Source organism: Pundamilia nyererei, unplaced genomic scaffold (genome assembly GCF_000239375.1).
Source record: "Pundamilia nyererei isolate P.nyererei 1_Seehausen unplaced genomic scaffold, PunNye1.0 scaffold00004, whole genome shotgun sequence".
Lineage (NCBI taxonomy): Eukaryota > Metazoa > Chordata > Actinopteri > Cichliformes > Cichlidae > Pundamilia > Pundamilia nyererei.
Genome location: NW_005187405.1, coordinates 5,768,805 through 5,787,667, shown reverse-complemented (window position 1 = coordinate 5,787,667; position 18,863 = coordinate 5,768,805). Strand labels below are relative to the sequence as shown.

General features: G+C 41.1%; 1 protein-coding gene across 3 annotated transcripts in view; it reads right to left on the bottom strand.

Annotated features, from left to right (window-relative positions):
* per2 (period circadian clock 2) overlaps positions 1-17,999 on the bottom strand; it is a 32,137-nt gene extending 14,138 nt beyond the window's left edge. For all 3 annotated transcript variants that reach the window (XM_005721337.1, XM_013912435.1, XM_013912438.1), the window contains exons 1-6: positions 17,816-17,999; positions 10,368-10,918; positions 1,320-1,412; positions 973-1,127; positions 480-601; positions 158-359 (exon numbers count right to left, since the gene is read on the bottom strand). In XM_005721337.1, the coding sequence (XP_005721394.1) occupies positions 158-359; positions 480-601; positions 973-1,127; positions 1,320-1,412; positions 10,368-10,801 (1,006 nt within the window). In that variant the 5' untranslated portion in view covers positions 10,802-10,918; positions 17,816-17,999. The remainder of the gene's footprint in view (positions 1-157; positions 360-479; positions 602-972; positions 1,128-1,319; positions 1,413-10,367; positions 10,919-17,815) is intronic.
* Between the last annotated feature and the right edge of the window lie 864 nt (positions 18,000-18,863).

The window sequence follows — 18,863 nt, the reverse complement described above, 5'->3', positions numbered from 1 at the left end:
GGATAAACCCATATTTGTACTTATTTGGCTTTTCTTTTGCTATACTGTAACTGTTCTTGAAACTATTGTATTGGAAATCTGTCCTTATATTAACGTTGAAATCCCTTCTGGTGGTCCATAAGAACAATTACTTCAGAGATCTCTGTCGTCACCATACCTGCTCCAGTGCACATGCTCCAGGAGGGCAGGTGATAAGGCGTCGTGAAGCTGTAAAAGACGCTGACATCCTGCGGTGTAAGAAACTCCACAAACTTGGTGTTTCTGAACACATCTCTCTTACAGTTGAGGATGGAGGCAGCCTGGTCAGAAATGTAGACTATCCTTCCAGTGATAAGAGACACGGCAACTGCAAACATATCCTGTTGAAGACATGAAATTGTGGTTTGAGGAAAAAAATAATAATTACAAGACTTTTTCTTTGCATCTTTGTTATTGTTTAAGAGCACAAATCAGTTTTAAAAGCTACTTCAAGATCTTACATTGTTTTTGAGAGTGTACTCAGAGGTGATGCTATCGATCTCCTCTATTGTGTATGAAGACACATCCAAGCCTGAAGGCTGACTGTCATTGATCATCAGGAGCTGGTAATACTCCTCATTGGCTGAAAGAAGAAATATACACAGAACATTTTTGTCAGAATATGCTCAAAATATAAGCTCAGAGTAGATGAAAACTAGCAAAACTAACAAAATAGTATCAACATAAGACTACCAAGACAGATCTGATGTAATAGTCTGTAATCCTAAATCTCAGTGCTATGCTGAAATGCGTCGCAAGTAAACATCTGCCCACCCATTAACATCTGCAAGCATTTCAGCAGGAATGAGGTGAGCATTTACAGATCATTACCTGGAAACTGCCTACATAAACATTCCCTCCTGCTCAAAGTTATGCTCAAAGTAGCTACTAAGAAGGAGGAACAGACCACAGAAACAAGAGAAACTCAGACTGACGCTTTTAGACAGTACACACCTTCCACCTGTTTCACACAGCGAAGTGCATACTTCAGGGTGTTCAGCGTGGTCGACTTGTTATTGTGTCTCTTGTCAGCAGGCAGGTGAAACTTCAGCTCTTTCAGAGTTTTAATCACCTCCTTCTGCGTCTTGGCTTTGGCAGACTCCTCGCTACTGCAAGTTGCACACATACACGCACAGCGGCGAGTCAGAGAAGGAAAACAGTCCCTCAGAAAGCGATTAAATAACAGGCACAATAGCTGGTTGTGTTATTATGTAAGGTGTTCTTGTGGCCCAAAGAGTGAGAATGTCCCGTGAAGTGACAAGAAGCTTCTTCAGTTATACAGCAACAGGTGGTGGATTTACCTGCAGCCGCTGGTTGAAGGGTTGTCCTGCTCAGAGCTCAGCAGGCTGAAGGCGTTTGAACTGCTCGGTGGAGATGGACTATGGGAGTTCAAACTGTGTGGGAAAAGAGGACAGGGACAGCTTAGTTTAACACTGCAAATGAAAGTCGACATCATCTTTATTATTAGAGTGCTGGTGTATATGCTTTGCGTGCAAGGTAATAGATTAAAGTGATCTTTTTGTACTGTAAAGGTGGGCCAAACCAACTCATAATTAAATAACTAAACAACAAGAAACCAACTGTAAAAGAGGTGACTTTCTGTGCATATGTTTTATATTTTATATGCACTTCTTGTCAGGGCTCTGTGTGTGAGCAGGTGAAGATGTGCATCCAAGTGCAGGACTCGGAGACAAAAATGTAACTGAAAACCACAGCTTTATTGCTGGCATCAAACAAAACATAAAGTGCTTAAATACGGATAAACAGAAACATGAAACTAATAATCATCATCACCACAAGCACTACAAGAGAATAAGAAAACAATCCATAATGCACAAACACACCAAAACTTAACAACTCAAAATACTGGGTCAAACACTTCTAGAGTGATTACATCACCTAAAAGAATATTGGATATCTAATAATAAAATAATAAGTACTCTATACTCAAGTTACCTAACATAATGACATGTAACTCTTATAATAAAGGAACAAGTATACTCAAACTCACAACAGGGTTTTTATACTTGAGCTAAAGAAAGCTGCTGTTTTCTGCCTTTGTGAATGTGAATCAGTGATCGGTGTCCCAGCAGCAGCTTCAAAATAGCTGGGTTACAAAAGAAGCTCTCTTCAACTGTAAGTATAGTTAAGGTTGGTTTTCCCTCTGTGGTGACCTTACATAAATCTGCATTGGGAGTGCAGCAAAGGGGTTTGGGTCTTTACATTTCTATATGTATTTTAGTCATTGTTCATGCGGTATCCAACTTTGAACTTAAAATATTTTACTCCAGTAGTATATCAGATCAATCTGTCTCATATGGTTAGGCCAGTTTGTTAAATGCTATTTCTGATTAGAGTTCTGTTTTGTTGACCTTTTAATGGCCCCATTTATTTCTTAAAGAGTCTGTTTGAATTATGTATTTTTTTTGTATTATTTGTGTCTGATTTTTTACTCATGGTTTCCTTGGTGATGAATTTTCTGTTAGCTCTTGAGTTTGTATTGTGACTTTGTTATTCCTGCCTCAGCATGAGTTCATGTGTTTAGTAGTTATCCTTTGGGTTCATTCCCGTTTTGCTCCGATAGTTGGTCATTTCCTGTGCCCACTTTTATTTTTACTTCCCACCTTATCTCATTGTCTTGATTTCATTCAGCTGTGTCTTGTTGCCCTCCTGTTTCCACTTCCCCGATTACCTCGTTATGCATAAATAGTCATGCCTTCCTCTCAGTCTCTGGCTCAACATCTGTTATGCTTCTCAGTGTGCGGTCCTGTGCACAATTCTGTGATTACTCTGGATAAAACGGTGTGCTTTTTTTCCTCGGTCCGTCTTCTGTATCTTGTGTTAGAGCCCTAATTCTGCACAACCTGATGTCGACTGATGCATCTATACTGTACATGTATGACCCAAGGTGTTAACCTACAAGCTTAATACTACACTAATACAATAAAATCAACAGCGCTCGAGGACACTGACTCACTATCACGCAGCTTACTGTATATAACAAGCTTATCTGGCCAAGAATAGAAATAACCTTTACAAATAGCCTCTCCAAGCACAGGTGAGTCTCTAATTCTGCTAAATATAGACTCCAGCACCCACAGCTGGTTTTAGATTGGACAGCTTGAGCATGTATTAGTGTGTGAGACTTAGAAAGTGTTTTTGAAAGCAGGCTAGATTGCAAAGGAGCACTTACTAAGTCTGTGTGCCACTCTCTGAGCACCGCAGTACATAGTTCATTTTAGTTTCCACATGGATGTTGGCAGTAATTAGAACCTGAGCTGTGTCGCAATTTTATTATTATTCTGAGTTAGCTTCAGATCGTGCTCCATGAAGGACTCAAAGGAATCAAATATTTTCAATGAAAAAAGCTGTCTCTTAATTGGGCTAGGTAATATTGCAATTTCAGTCAGTGCTCAAATTTCCATGCCAATGTAAAAAAGTGAAGCTAATTTTGTGGAAAAAGTACTCAAGTACAAGTATCTCAAAGGTGTAATTAGTTATTTTCCAGTGACACAATATTTGAAATAGACAGCATTGGTGTAAATAATTTACCTAATAACATTTTATTCTTTAGACCCTTGGTGGGTTTTTTGTTTTTTTACTACGACATGCACCTATTACACTTTGATGCTGCATATATATGCATTTTTTAAACCCTCTTTTTCTGAATGACCTACATATATATATGTGTGTCAGCTGGTATTGGTCTGTCACAGATTAACTGGTATCACACCACAGTGCAGGCAGCAAGTAATCAGTCAATCCTACTATATTTGTATAGTACCTCCAAAGCAGGTTAGTGCAGTTCAAAGTACTTCACAGAAGACTGGCGTGGAAATTAAGGCAGGACCAGGAGTAATAAAACCTCACAAATATGATGCAATAATAAATTTAAGAGTAAGCTACCAAAAAGTTCATCTCACCATCATTTTCCCATTTGACTATAACTCTATTAGTATATTATATGCATTAATACATACAAACACAGTATTGTTAATGTTAGGGAATGAAAAAGGAAAATATATAATGTAAATATTTAGTATTTCACCACACTAGTATCTTCAAAAGCACCAATATGTTTCTGTGCAATTTGCAGGCACCAGGACACCAAGCTGTACCAAAGAAAAGGATATCAAAAGGCAGCAAAAAATAAAATAAATGTACTCATTGATACTTTTTTGACCAATTTGATTTAAAGATAAGAGCACCTGTTCTGTTGCAACACTACAAAGTCAGAACATAAACAAAGCAGCCAGTCCACTGCACGTATTAGCCAATAAGCTTGTCTAAAGACTATTAACAGCTGTCTGAGAAACTAACTCACCTGAGCTACAACTCAGCAAGCTACTATGAATAACCTCCTTACCTGACTAAGAATAGAAAACATCTTTACGAACAGCCTCTCCAAACACAAATAGGAGTCTAATCCGGTCAAATATAGCCTTCAGTACTCAGAAATACAACAGCTGGTTTTAGACTGTACAGACTGACCATGTATTTGCGTTGAGCAGCCTAATTCACATTGTGGTAGTAAGTCTGTAGGTCGTTTAAACTAGTTACAATAAGAGCGTGCTCAAAGAGGCTAGTCTGCAGCAGGGACACAAGGTGACAATCAGGGCAATGCCATCCTGTTTAATTAGGAACTGCACAATGACTGTGGTTTTCTTATTTTTCACAGACATGAATAGGGCCAGCGTAAGTGGGCCTAAAAGCAGGTTTTAAAATGAACAGTTCTTTACGTGAATAGACTCTCCAAGCACAGGTGAGTCTCTAATTCTAAGTGGAAATAAGTGGAAAACAACCCCAGTTTGGGCTTTCTGGGCCAAACTGAGCCAATCCTGTTTAAGGTTCAGAGTATTATTGGAAAAAGAAGTCACATTTCTGCAGCAGGTGTTAAAACAGATTTATCTGCATGTTTGTTTAAAATGTAACATAATGGTCCAAAACCACAGAACTGTATTTTCTACTATGTGCATACTGGCAAAAGTTAATTCAGATGAAATGTCAATTTTTAATCATTTCACCCTTTTATTACCAAAGAAAAGGATATCAAAAGGCAACATGTTCTACTAGGTAAACTAACTGCTTGACAACTCAGTCCTGTGGCTTGGAGGAGATCAAAATAATGGCTTCAGTTACCGATCGGAAAGGGCAGCAAGGTAAAGTGATGAAAATATTACAAGTGTGGTGTCCACTTTAATGGATGATCATTTTTCTTTAGGTGGGTCTTTGCTGGGATGCAATGGTAAACACCATGTACTCTTAGTAACAGGTTGTAGTGGGTGGTGTTACCTCATACAGACTTATTTAAAACTACTACTTTCTGTACAGGCTTTGTTCTCCCTACCTTTTATGAGGTTTTCTTCCAGGTGTTCTGACCTCCTCCCACAGGCTAAACATTTTAGGCTAATTTGTGATTGTAAATTGGCTGTAGGTGTGAAAGTGAGCATGTGTGATTGTCTGGATCTCTGTGTTAGACCAGGGGAGTACCATGTCTCATCTCACTCAAAGTGATCTGGGACAGGCTCCAGATGAACACACAGTGAGAGGGAGAGACAGAGCAAACAGTATCCTGGCAAAGGCAGAGAGGAAGAAAGGGACAGAGAGCGAGAGAGGAGAAAGCAACCCAGAGGAAGCAGAGATCGTAACTTGGAGTATGGATCATTAAATTCCACATTTAACTTAAACTTCAACATGTTTATTATTAATTAGTTTTTGGGAGTGATTTAATGCCCACTGCCCATGGGTACAAAGAGACTGATATTAGTTTTCCTACAAACACTGGGGCATATTGGCATTTGTGTGCTAGTTTAGCTCACTGGGTAGAGCAGATGACCTATATTCTGTAAGGCTAATGCAGAGACCTTGGGTTGAATCTGCTATTTGCGGTGTCTTTTCTGGCTCTTTCTTCCAGCTTTTCTGTCCTTTCTCCACAGTCATATCTCAAAGAAGGCTAAAAAGTTCAAGATAAATATGTATAAACTGTCAAATATCAGTGGTGCACTGCACTGTATCCGCTATGAGATACTGACTCACCTGAACTATAACTCGGCAAGCTGCTATGAATAACCTCATCACTTGGCTAAGAATAGAAAACATATTATTTACAAAGAGTCTGACCAAACACGATTAGAGCCCAATTCTGTCAAACATTGCCTTCGGAAATGCAACAGCTGGTTTTAGACTGTACAGAGTGACCATGCGTTAATGTCGACACGCTGATTCACAATGTGGCTCTAACTCTGAGTTATTTCAATTAGTTAAAAAAAAAAAGAGGCTCAAAGAGACTTTAATTTTTACACTGTGCACCAGAGACAGGAGGTGATGATCAGGGTGAGGCGGTCTTGTTTAAACTGCAGAGCGACAAGTTTTTATGCGCATTTGAGAGACATAAATAACTCAGGGAAGCCATAACACAGGTAAGTTTACACTGCAGTGCGCTTAAAAACAGTGGCTCATTCTCTACGACGACTATAAAGCTATATGAACTATATGAATAGTGAGAAAAGACAACAAGAAATGTGAATTAAAATTTTGATTTTCTTTTTTAGGGAGTTGATTAAAATAGCAGTGTACAAGTGATATCCAGTTCTGGCACTACATGGTAATTATTTCTACAGAGGAGTATGCAGACGTGACGCATGTACTCCTACACAGAGAGTGATTGTAGGGATGCAATTTTCTATTCAGAGCCTTTTGTCAAACACTTAATTATTCACTGATAGCTGTGCAGATTCTTTATATAGTTAACCTATTTAGTCCAAAGAAATATATTTTAGACCCATTTCTGACTGACTTCCTCTTTGGAGTACTGATGGAAAGTAAATGTCCACACTAAGCGATAAATACTTATAAAATATATCTTTTATATCTTTCATATTGGTGCATTTTGATACATGTCCTACACATTTGATGCACTGTGATCCAGAGTTGTTAAAGACTAAAACGTGAACCCGTTTCTTACTTTGGACTTTCCCTTCATTCAAATCTGCGTGCTGGCTTATCTCTGTATGTCTGGCAGATATAAATCTCGACAGAAATGTTAAAAGCTGAAGAACTGGTGGCAGTCACCCACGCTCGCTAAAATGTGGGGCTGTTAACTGAGTTACATCAGCCGACAAAGATTTACTTTTTCTCAGAAGACATTTTGACTTGTCGCAGGAGAAAAAGGACAGGTGACATAACAGTAGCTCTTCTGGATTTGGCTGTACGAATAATTTCACACCTATGCTTTTAAAGGTCAAATGTCTGCTCCTACTCTAACACATATAACACTATTACTTGAAGTACATTCTCCTCCTTGCTTCACTCTCGAGCATCACAGGTGGATAAAGTGGGATATTAAAGGGGAAAATTGAAGGATACTCCTGCAGGTCTCACAACATGAAACTGTCTAACAGCCCAGTGATGGACCTGAGCCTGGAGCTGCAGGCTCAGAGAGAGTATAGTGTGTATTTATTCATTAACTGCTTTTACTTTTGTCCCCTTTTCATTAATTTTTAGCATGCTTCAGTATATTAGTAGCATGATTTGACTTGAGTTCTTACTCTTTACACAAAATATGGGGTGAAATACCAGCCACTTAAGTAGGTGCACATGATAACCTGCCTGTTCGTGCAAATATCTAATCAGCCAATCACCAGTTCAAAGCTTTAGACATGCAGACATGGTCAAGATAATCTGCAGAGGTTCAAAGCAAACATCACAAAGTGGAAAAAAGGTGTTGTAAGTGACTTTAAATGTGGCATGATTGTTAGTTAGGCTGGTCTGAGTATTACAGAAACTGCTGATCAGCTGGGATTTTTCCGCACAATCATCTCTAGAGTTTACAGATAATGGTCAAAAAAGAGAAAATAATCAGTGAGCAGCAGATCTCTGAGTGAAAATTGTTGGTTGATGTCAGAGGACGGCTTCAGCTGATAGGAAGGCAACTATAATTCAAATAAGCACTCATTATGAAGGTATGAAGGGGAATGAATGCACAACACGCTGAACTTTGAAGCAGATTGGTTACAGCAGCAGGTTGCACTCCTGTCAGCTAAGAACGAGAAACTGAGACTCAAATTTGCACGAGGTCACCAAAATTGAACAGAAGGAAAACGACGCCCAGTCTGACAAGTCTCCATTTCTGCTGAGACATTCAGATGATTGGGCCATAATTTGGAGTAAACAGGTGAAACATGAAAGCATGGATCCATCCTGCCTTGTATCAGCGATTCAGGCTGCTGACGGTAAATTGTGGGGAATATTTCCTTGGTACACTTTTGGCTGCTTAGCATCAACTGAGTATCATTTAAATACCACAGCCAACCTGAATACACAAAGCTGAAATCATCTCACACTGGTTTCTTGAACGTAACAATAAGTTCACTGTACTCAAACGACGTCCACAATCACCAGATCTTAGTGCGATAGAGCACCTTTGGTAAGTTGGTATCCATATCATGGATGTGAGGCTGACAACTCTGCAGCAAATGTGTGATGCCGCCGTGTCACTAAGGACCAAAATGTCCAACCCCCTTTTGTCACTTAAATTTTGCTATTTAAATGAGGAAGGTGAATGAGAAAGAGCAACAGATGCAGGTAGCAAGGTACTAAACACAGAGAAAGACGGAGTATTTTTTAGATGCTGAGGGAAAAAAATAGCAAAAAAACTGGTACAAAAGGTTAAAAGTTCAAATAAAGAGAGCGGCGTGAGTAAGAAGAGGGAGGGAAAAAAAGTAATAGCATTTTTTGAGGGAGGGAGCTATTGCGTGCGAGGCGCATATGGACAGGAAGAGGAGCGGTTTTTAAACAAATAAAAAAAAAACTCCATAGTGAAAAGATCAAGTGAGGTAAGCCAGTCAAGGCTGAAAGTGAGGCAGTATAACGTCAATGCCTTCCACTTGGCCGGCGCCACCCAGTAAACAAAGACAAACATTTTGTTGCCATAGAAATGTCAAGGAGCTGGCGAGCATGACACAACCCATCTGCTATAAAGAGATAGCCAGCATCCAGTTTTCCTACTGGAAGGAATGGTCGTTTTTATTTTTTCCACTGCTGTAGTCATGCCTTGGGCAGGCTGCACTGCGTCTGAACATTTTTTAAATCATGATGAAGTCACGTCTGCACGTTTGCGGAGAGGCAGGGGATTTAAAATTTTTTTCGTACTTTAGTCATTTAAAGTTTTCTTTGAGAAATGCCGTAACCAACAACTCTTCAGATACTAAGGCTGTGATGTGACTGAACATTAAGTTAAACTTTAAGGTGTGCCGTGGACAGTAAGCAAACATTAACTCTCACTCAGAGTGAGAAAAGTGAACATTAGAACACATCTGTAAACATAAATCCAGAAAAACACACAGCATGCTACCCTTTAAATTCTCGTGAGGATCATCTTTAAACATAAAGCTGAAACCACCTCACAATTCATGAAAATAACCTTTATAATTAAACACTAACCACACAGCATCACAGTACAAGTGTTTGCATTTCAACCTGTTTACTCCAGAACGAACAGAAGCGAGGAGCACATGGACGTATCTTGCCAAAACATGGTTTTTGTGTGTCCTACATAGAAATCAGCTCATGTTTATCATGTTGGATTCTTTTATAAAAAGTGCAAAAAACAGACACCAACTGCTCCTAGTATGACTCACTTCTATGCAATGTGAGCTGGCAATGAGATCTAGTTTAGGGAGTGAGAACATGTTTGCGGTGACACTAAATAATGTCAAATTAATCCTCATTTGGCAAAAGTCCCAACGTAACATTTTATGACAAACAGGATGTGTACAATTACATTTTAATTGGGCTTCTGGGGCGAAGAGCACGACAGCCATCACTGAAGCCTTGGTTCACTCACTCATCTACATGCATTAGCCAATGGGGGCGGATGCATCAGCTGCTGCTAACTGCATTTATTATGACTGTGACATGTTGATGGTCAATTTTTATGCAAAGCAAAGGGCAAACCTAACTACGTAAGAGGAAAAAGGAAAACGGAAAGAGCATAAATAACCCAGCACAGTTTTTCCATGAGGAAAGCTGGTGTTATCTTCGGATTGGCATTTTTGGCATTTTCTGTTTTATCTAATGGGGTCTTGAAAAAACATTTATCAGCTGCTACGGTAATTTGTAAGCACAGACACAGACTGCTGTGATCATTCTTTTTGTTGAACTACCTGCAGATTCCCAAGATAGCAACCTCGGGTCTTGACCCCATTTATTATCTCCTACTGCTGGCTTGTCAGACCAGCCAAAGACTTGTCAAAGACGCAGTACTTTGGTTGATTGTCTGTATGTGCTACTATGCAAAGACGAAGAGCAACCCTCATAATGGTTTTATCATTCCCACAACCACCACTGACCTCTTATTGCTCTCAGAGGATTCAAGCAGTGCCGAGTCCTTGCTGTTGCCGGTGGAGCTTCCCATCGACTCGTGGCCGTTGCTGTCGTTTCCATGACTTTCATTGCCGTGTGATTCGGTCCCACTCCCACTCGATCCGCTACTCTTCATCTCCACATCCTCCTCGGGTAGTGACCGAGAGCGAGTGTTCTTGCGATGGTTGTCTGGTGAAGCGGGAGGGTCCTGATCGCTGCTGTCGCTGCCCTCAGAAGGGAGGCCCAGGTCAGGCCTACCTTGGCTGAAGGCACCCATACGGTGCAGCTGTGCCATGGAGCTGCACCCTGGGTCCCCCCTTGGGATAGAATTGCATGAAGTGGACGCTCTGCAACTCGAGGCTCCATCCTGATCTTCCAAACCTGGGAAGCAGTAGGGCTTGGAGTCTGAATCTTCTGACATCAGGAGATCTACACAGGCCTTGTTCCAGGTTAGTTTACTAGATGATAAAAAAAAAACCCAATCACCCCATTTTTACAAGGGTAATAGCCGAGGGAAATAAAGAAGAAGTGGACTGATCTGCGGAGAGAAAGAGAGTACGCATGTTAGTAATGAAGTAAAACTTGTCCATTCCACATTTTATGACTGCATTATATGTAAATAAATGGGTAATATATGATGGAATGAAGTGATAGTGGAAAACAAAACCCTGAGTCAACTAAGTTTTGATGTGCTATTATATTATTGTTAATGCCAACAGAAATTGAATTCAATAGATGCCTGGGTGAAGCAAGGTCAGTCAAACACATGCTTGCGAGATTGGTCAGGATTACTCCAAACCATATGCAATTTGCATTTAATTAGTCAAAACATAAAGAACCCACCAGCATTTCATTTGCAGACAACAACAACATATTTTTAGAAAGTCTTTGAGACACAAATCAATGCTGCGCCCATCCTCCAAAAAGCTGTCTCGTCTTTGTCTGGTATGAAATCAGAGCACATTGTGCTCTTTGACCCCTGCCCTGTGAAGAGCCCTGCAGATTCTTCTCTGATGTACTGTAAAAATGGCTCTGTGGTACAGACAGCGTGGCCTTTAAGAACAGCAGGCCTGTCCCATGTGAGCCCACCAACCCTTTCAAAGGATCTTTCACTCTGGGACACATGAAACACCAGACAAGCTGAATGCCATCATACACTGCAGGCCAACAGTGAAGGGGCTTTGGCCTGTTTTCTGTGGTTTTTTGACAAACTGTGCAAAACCTGTGCTCTTTTAAATAATGATGCAGTACAAAAGCCAGATTCCCAAATACTGGTGGTTGGAATTACTTCTGGTTACAGTAAGTGACGCAGAGCTCGGTGAGAACATCAACAGTGTCGTGTTTGGAGTAAACAAGAAAAAGGCCATGATCAGAAGAAGCGGCTAAAAGTTTTTTCCCTCAACAGGCCGTTTCTGGAAATTGATTTATCAGCAGCGAAACTCTTTCTAAAGGGCAGCACTTTGAATCACAGCTAAAGACTGGAAATTTACAAGAGAATTTGCACAGTCAAATCAGTCAGGTGAGAACCTTTGTGAGAGTCACGTGTACGACATGTGCAAGACCAAATGGTAAAAAAGGCAGATTAAAAAGGCAGTATGTGCTGCTTCACTCTGTAATGATACAGAATTAAACTAATTACGCACAGTGATGCAGTGTAACCCATGGTTTGTATGATTGCTTTGGTGTGCAAGTACTTTTCACTAAACTAAGTTCAAATATTGTTTTTTTTTCCTTTTAGTCAAAGAAAGATGAATGTTCCCAAAACATATATTCAAACTTGAGATTTACAGTCATTCAAATAAAATCTTATCAGTCACTCAGTTCTGTTTCTGGGCAGCATGTTGAAGTTAAAGACACACTGTGCCCGTGTTTAACCTCTAGTCTTGGATGCCTTCCAGGAATAATCTCCCTCGTCACTAGAATGCCTTTCCCCAGCCGTGCAATGGAAAATGTCTATATTCTCCTCAGCCTGAAGACACACGGCAGCTCTATGCCCTCCTTAAGTCACTAAGCCCGGAAGCAGAAGTGGATTTAGCCTCACAGAGTTAGCTTTTCAACGTCAAGCCCATAGAAGTGCAACGACTTTTACGTAGGCAGGTGTTTGGATGTCACTAATGTTTGTTGTCTATTGATCTGGTAATGACCTGTTTGAAAGGTGTGTGTGTGTACAGTATGTGACAAAAAAGTTGCTGGCTTGACAAAAATGTGTTTTTCATGTTGTTTCTGAAGGGTTTTTAAAACTGTAGATTTGTCCTACTTTCTACTCACGTTGCACCTGATCGATAAGTTCGACCATCATCTGTTTGTCTTTTACTTAAAATAGAACACAGGTCAAATTAGACAGAATGACTGACAAGAATTGAGCAAGCGCAGAGGGATTTGATACTTTTCTTAAAGCACGATACAACTAAAGACACAAGGACCACACAAGCAGCGCGACTCAGTTTCTCAAATTCACACAAAAATATTATTAAAGATACAAAAAAAAGAAAAGAAAACAGAAAAATTTGGCTCATTGAGCAGTTTAGAGTTCAAGGCGAAGGTTGCAACACTGACCTCTTGACTTTGCATTAAAAACGTTATCACTTACTAAACTTTTATTGCATGTGTGCACGTGATTGTCTGCAAATCGGGCTGGCCCATCGATTGCGCAACATCACACAGTCATCCTTACTTTGTCAAGGGTACTGAGGTATTTGCATTAATAATGAGCAGCTCTGTTGGCCTTTTCAAATGGCAGAAAGCAGTTGGCAGTCAGCAGCCTGCATATCCCTGACATGCTGTGAAGTAGGCATATTCTCTCTGTGAACTGGGTCAACGTACAGCCAAATAATAGGGACAATTAAGGGACAAGTGAGCAACTTGTGTTGTAGTTTTTAGACTGCTTGGCAAGCTTAACTGGAGCAGTGAGTTTGGCAATGACTTGTCATTGCTGCAAAGTGAGATGAGCTTTGTGGCTTTTTTTCAGTCTTTCCTTTCACACAAAAAGTCCATCATGATGCACAGCGGACATTATAAATGAAAGAGTTTGTTAAACCCAACATAGTGTACATACTGAACATTCTTCACTGACCGCTGACCGGTTCGTTTTAGTTAAATGGATGGGGTTTTTTGCAGGCGCTGCTGCAGAAGCAAAAAATGCAAAAGCAAGTCTGGTCCAAAGTTGAAGAGCTGACTGGCAATGTTTCTAACAGTCACAAAGTCCAGGAGTTCGCACTGGTTGCCAACTATCTACCAAACATTGACCTCTATCGCTCATTATCATGCCAGTTGGCTCAATACCAGCAGACAGTCGGTTGAGAAAGATACTAAGAGAGACGGTTACCAAACACGAGCAGGATCAGATACTTAGAAAAGCGAAGAGAGAGAAAGTTCATCCATCCTCAAAAATATTCTCCTTGGACTAGATGGACTGCTTTAACTGTCTGTTCTTCACTTTGTTAGGTATTCAACTGCTTCTTAATGCAAATATCTAATCAGCCAATAACATAAGAGAAGTTCGATGCATACCAGTGTGTCGACATCGTCAAGACAACCTGCTGAAGTTCAAACTGAGCATCAGAATTGGGGAGCAAAGGTGATTTAAGTGACTTTGAGCATAACACATTGTTGGCGCCAGACTGACTGCTCAAGGATTTGCAGTCAGTTTCCAGTGAGCTGCAGTTATCTGGGTGAAAATACCTTGCTGATGCCAAAGCTCAGAGGGAAATGGCCAGACTGCTTTGAGCTGGTTTGGAAGGCAACAGTAGCTCAAATAACAACTTGTTACAACCAAAGTATACAGAAGAGCAGTCATGAAGTCAATGGGCTACAGCAGCAGAAGAGCACACTGAACACCACTCCTGTCATCTAAGAGCAGAAACTGAGGTGGTGGTGTAAAGAATGTGAAAGCATTTTTGTTTTTGTTTGCTTTTTGGATCAAGGCCCCCATAAAATACACTCCATCAAATTCTTATTTGGATGGAAGGCTAAGAATGTGAACAGAGACCTGGCACATGTCTGAAAGTAGGCTACATAGTACATGATGGTCCAGCAATGACAATCCAAGCTACTCTGGCAACACTGAGAAGTTTATGTAATTTATTGCTCTACACTGCACTATTTTGTTTATGGAAGCTGAGGACTTACTCAAAATAGATCCCCCTCTCTAATTTTTATTTGCGTAAAAGACAATTAACAAGAAAGAGTCAATAAACCCATGCAATAAAAGTCATTAACGGTGGTTCATTTTCAGCATTTACTCTTGGCCTACCACCTGTTAATCGTTTCTCAAAAAAGCCCATGGATGTCCATTTCTTCTCTGTAGTCAAGGTTACCCGAGGCCACTTCAGCATCTTTGATTGTTCCTTTTTTCCTGTCATTAACTGGGTCTTTTCCATCCAGTTGAGCTGCCAAGGAAGCAGAGGAGAGAACGAAATGGATTTCCTGTTGCCCATTAAGAAACTAATCATCGTTTTTAACTGGGTAAGCTCGCAGGGACCTTGACTCATACTCGTCCCTCACGTGACATTTGTGCAGGGTTATCTTTTGGTTATCTTTCACCAGCTTTGCATAATCAATACACACAGGCAGGGACACTATTAAGCGTGAGTTACAATGCAGTTCTTGTCAAAGGAAGCGGTCAGGAAGCCTTTATATCCTCCACTGAGGTAAGCAGACGAGGTAACAGGTGACAAACAAGGTAAGATCAGAAACATAACGCAATTACAGCCTCTGTATTAGCAAATCTTCGCCAACACTTTCAATCCATTTAATGCAATCAGATGGTCGTTCTTCCGGGAACACGATGCTCACTTGGCCTTTCTGAATCTTCAAGGACAAAATGTCCCATTTAGAGCTTAAAACATTAAAACTAAGGTTGTAATTAAGGTGGCAAATTAAGATTTGATTACATGTGTTCAGCCCCCTGACTCTATTCATCGCTCTAGTCGTCACCGCAGTTTTCCTAGACGGCTGGAAAAACAGTCCGTCTGCAACATATTTCCAGATAACCTTGGGCCTTCTTAGAGTTTTTTTCTGTTTTGTTGCTGGTCTTATTCAGAGTTACCAGAAATATTAAAACCTCCTGCTGCTGACTTTAAAAAAAACCCCCAACAGACTCATTGTTTAAAAAGTCAAAACTCTTCCAACCTGAGATCCTAACAATAAGACTTAATAAGATCCACTATGTTAGGTACAAATGTCCCTGTACTGGTAATACACTGTGAGTACCAGCTGACTTCCAGATGTTTTAACTGCTACCTATACAGGAACCTGAGATTATATCATAATAACTCTCACCAAAAAAACCAAACCATATTACCCATTCCTTACTGCATATTGCATGCTAGACTTGAAATTGAATATGAAAAAGTCCATAAGATCAAAAATGCTCTAGCTTTACAAACAGCTCCATATCAAGCTGTAATTTTATTTCATAACATTCATTGATACTCTGTGCCATCTGCTCACTACGTTCCCCTTCGTGTGATTTTTATGTAATTCATCTTTTCTAGGGGAAATAACCAGCACCAGATTACACAACTGTGCCAAATGAAAGACGTTCTAAGGATTCATTCATAATTAATCTTTACACACCACAACTGCATAATTAATATGTTTATTACACTTTAATTGGACTCAAAACAACTCGTATAACCGCACAGAAGTAGCTGCAGATTTATGTGCATCGTGCAGAAGGAGTCCATTACATTTCCATTATTATCACACAGGCAGTGTTTCTCAAAGTGTTTCTGGCACTCTGCCCCCCTCATGATGTCTGAGAACCTCAGATTCATGGGGTTGCCATTGAAACAATGATGTAATAATGACTTTAGAAGCTTAATATAAAAAATAAACACCACTTCAAGATATTTGTCCAATGATTTGTTTTTGTAGGCCAAGTTCTTACACCATCATTTGTGTTACCACAAAATTTAACTGCATGTTTAAATTAGCAGATGGAGGCTGAAAAGCCTAATTTCTAAACTATAAGTACTAAAAGAGAGGCTAAAGGATTTAGTCCCAAGGAGTCTGAAGTCTTATGGATTTAATGTGGGGGTTTCCACCAGTGTGTGAATGGTATGTCTTGCACACTTTAATATGATGGTATGTTTTTACTTTAGCGTCTCAGTTCTTACATGCATGCAAAAAAGTGCAAAACAATGACTTGTATGCACCATGACTCCACTCACGTGCAGACATGACTGCAGTCGCTCTTTGGGATTATTTCATAATTCCCTGACCTACATCTGTCCTTGATGACAACTCAAAAACTTGCGGTAAATAAGACTCGCAGTGCGCGCGCGCACACCTGCAGAGACCACCTAAGACTTTCTTTGCTGTAGACCACCAGAGTCCAAGCAGAAAATTCCAACTATTTTCAACACGACTGCATCAAAACTGCTGCACGTTTGCTTTGGCACCTTTCCCTTAGACTGTCCTACAGCACTGTGTACTTTAAGATGTTTTTAACTATTTATCATAACAATAAACTCCGAGTGACATATGGTTTAAAAAAAAGAGAAAGAAATCTGCAAATTCATCTCCTGCTCCACTGCGATTGTGGGCAGGGAGTGCTGTGCCAAGGCAACCGTTCTTATTGCAACAGTAAAACAAAAATGCATAAATGAGATCTCCACTGAGCCCTATTTGCGTCACTCATCTTTCTCCTCCCTCCTCAGTCACAAAGGGCAAGGTGAATACACCCAAATTAAGCCTTCCACGCAGACACTTCTTCCATTAATTATGATCCACATTTGCATGCCGCATTTTGACTTGTCTTTATCCTCTTTTAGCAAAATTAAAAATCAGCATTTACTTTGTTTTCTCTCCAGTCTCCCTTGTAAGGACTTCTGTTGCTGCTGCTGCTGTTGAAGATGAATGAATGCTTTCATATAAGGATTGTCTCACTGTAGCGAATACCAGCAGCCTGACTCTGCCTATTCAGAAAAGCGTGGCGCACAGCCCAGGGGTTTTCTAATAGGAACTGCGTGTGAACTTCTGCCATGTGCTGCTGCAGTAGCCTCTTTATGTAAGTCGTCAGGAGTTTTCATGTGTCAGTGACACTACAAACAGTGCGCCATATGCGACTCTGCCATCGCTGCCCTATGCATCTCCGCCGCTGTGAAATACCTGCCAGATTAAACCCTTATGTTAAAGGTCCTCTGAGCGCAGGCCACCACCGGTATTTCACCTTAAAGTGCGGCGAGTTTCGTTCCGCTCCCGCTGTTACATAGGCACAGCTGGTGTCCCGTTGGAGTCTCCTGACCCCCACGGCAACACACAGTTATGCAACTTTCACCTCCCGCGATCCCACAGCAGAGCCTTTTTACACATTCAGAGCACAGCTGGATAAAAGTGGAGTCGGCTTCACCCCTACACGTTCTACAACCCGGAGAAGCGCTGCAGCGTCTTACGCACCAAAGAAAGATAGAAAAGAGAAACTCCCACCAACCTGACAGAAGGCTGATCGTCTTTAGCTCTGGGTGTCTCCGGGAAATAAAGGCTGGCCTCTGGTGTAGTTCTGCGGTTGGATCCGTGCTGCGATGATTAGCGGGTCCCGACAGCCCTGCGTTCGTCTCTCAGCGATGCCCTCTACCCCGTCCTGATTCCCACTCACACCGGGACTCTGCCCTGGATCTCCAGCGCTGGCAGTGACCTCATTTCGACAGCCATCCTCCAGCTCCTTCGCTCATTGGCCCACGAACCTGTCGGTCTCTACGTCACGGCGCTCGCATCGAATCAGCGCCAGCCGCCCCCTCACGGGCGGGGGCTCCAACCGCCGCTCCGCACTGTGATTGGTCCCCCCCTTATGCCACTCCTTTTATATAAGTGTGTCACCGCTTTCACGTGGAAACCCACGGCTACTGCCGGCGTGAGAGAAGCGAGAGCAAATCACTACGACGCAGCTGCCGGTGAATGAAGCAGTGGCGATGGTTGGCTCACAGCGGCTCAGAGCGGCCGACTGTTATCTAAACGGTTATACAAGTGTGCGTATGACCAATGTGGCTGAAGTGCGCAGTCATTCGCCTAAGCAGAAAAGTTCCTTGACTCTCCTAAAATAATGTGATATAACCCAAGGTCTCATTGATCGCGGCTGTTACCTAATTACAGTCACCCTTACATAAAAAAGTGGGAACTTGTCGCTGAAGCTGCTTCTAAGATATGTCGTAACACAGAACTGTGCAAAATCATCTGACGATGACGTATCAAGATATAAAGGCAGGTTTTGTTCTTTTTTTGTATTTGTTTGTTTTTGTTTTTCCTGTTTGCAGACTAGTCACATAACTCAAGCAGTAAAATTAAATAATAAATGATAATTATATTTTGGTGTGACCACCGTTCCTCTCAGAGTTGTGGTTCCTTCAGGTAGGCATACACACAGGTCTCTTCACTTCTGTCTCTTCATATAATGACAGGATGATGTTGAGGTCAGGGCTCTTTAAGGAGGCACACTCTCTGCAGGACGACCTGTCCCTCTTGTGGCTGAATGTAGGTTTTTT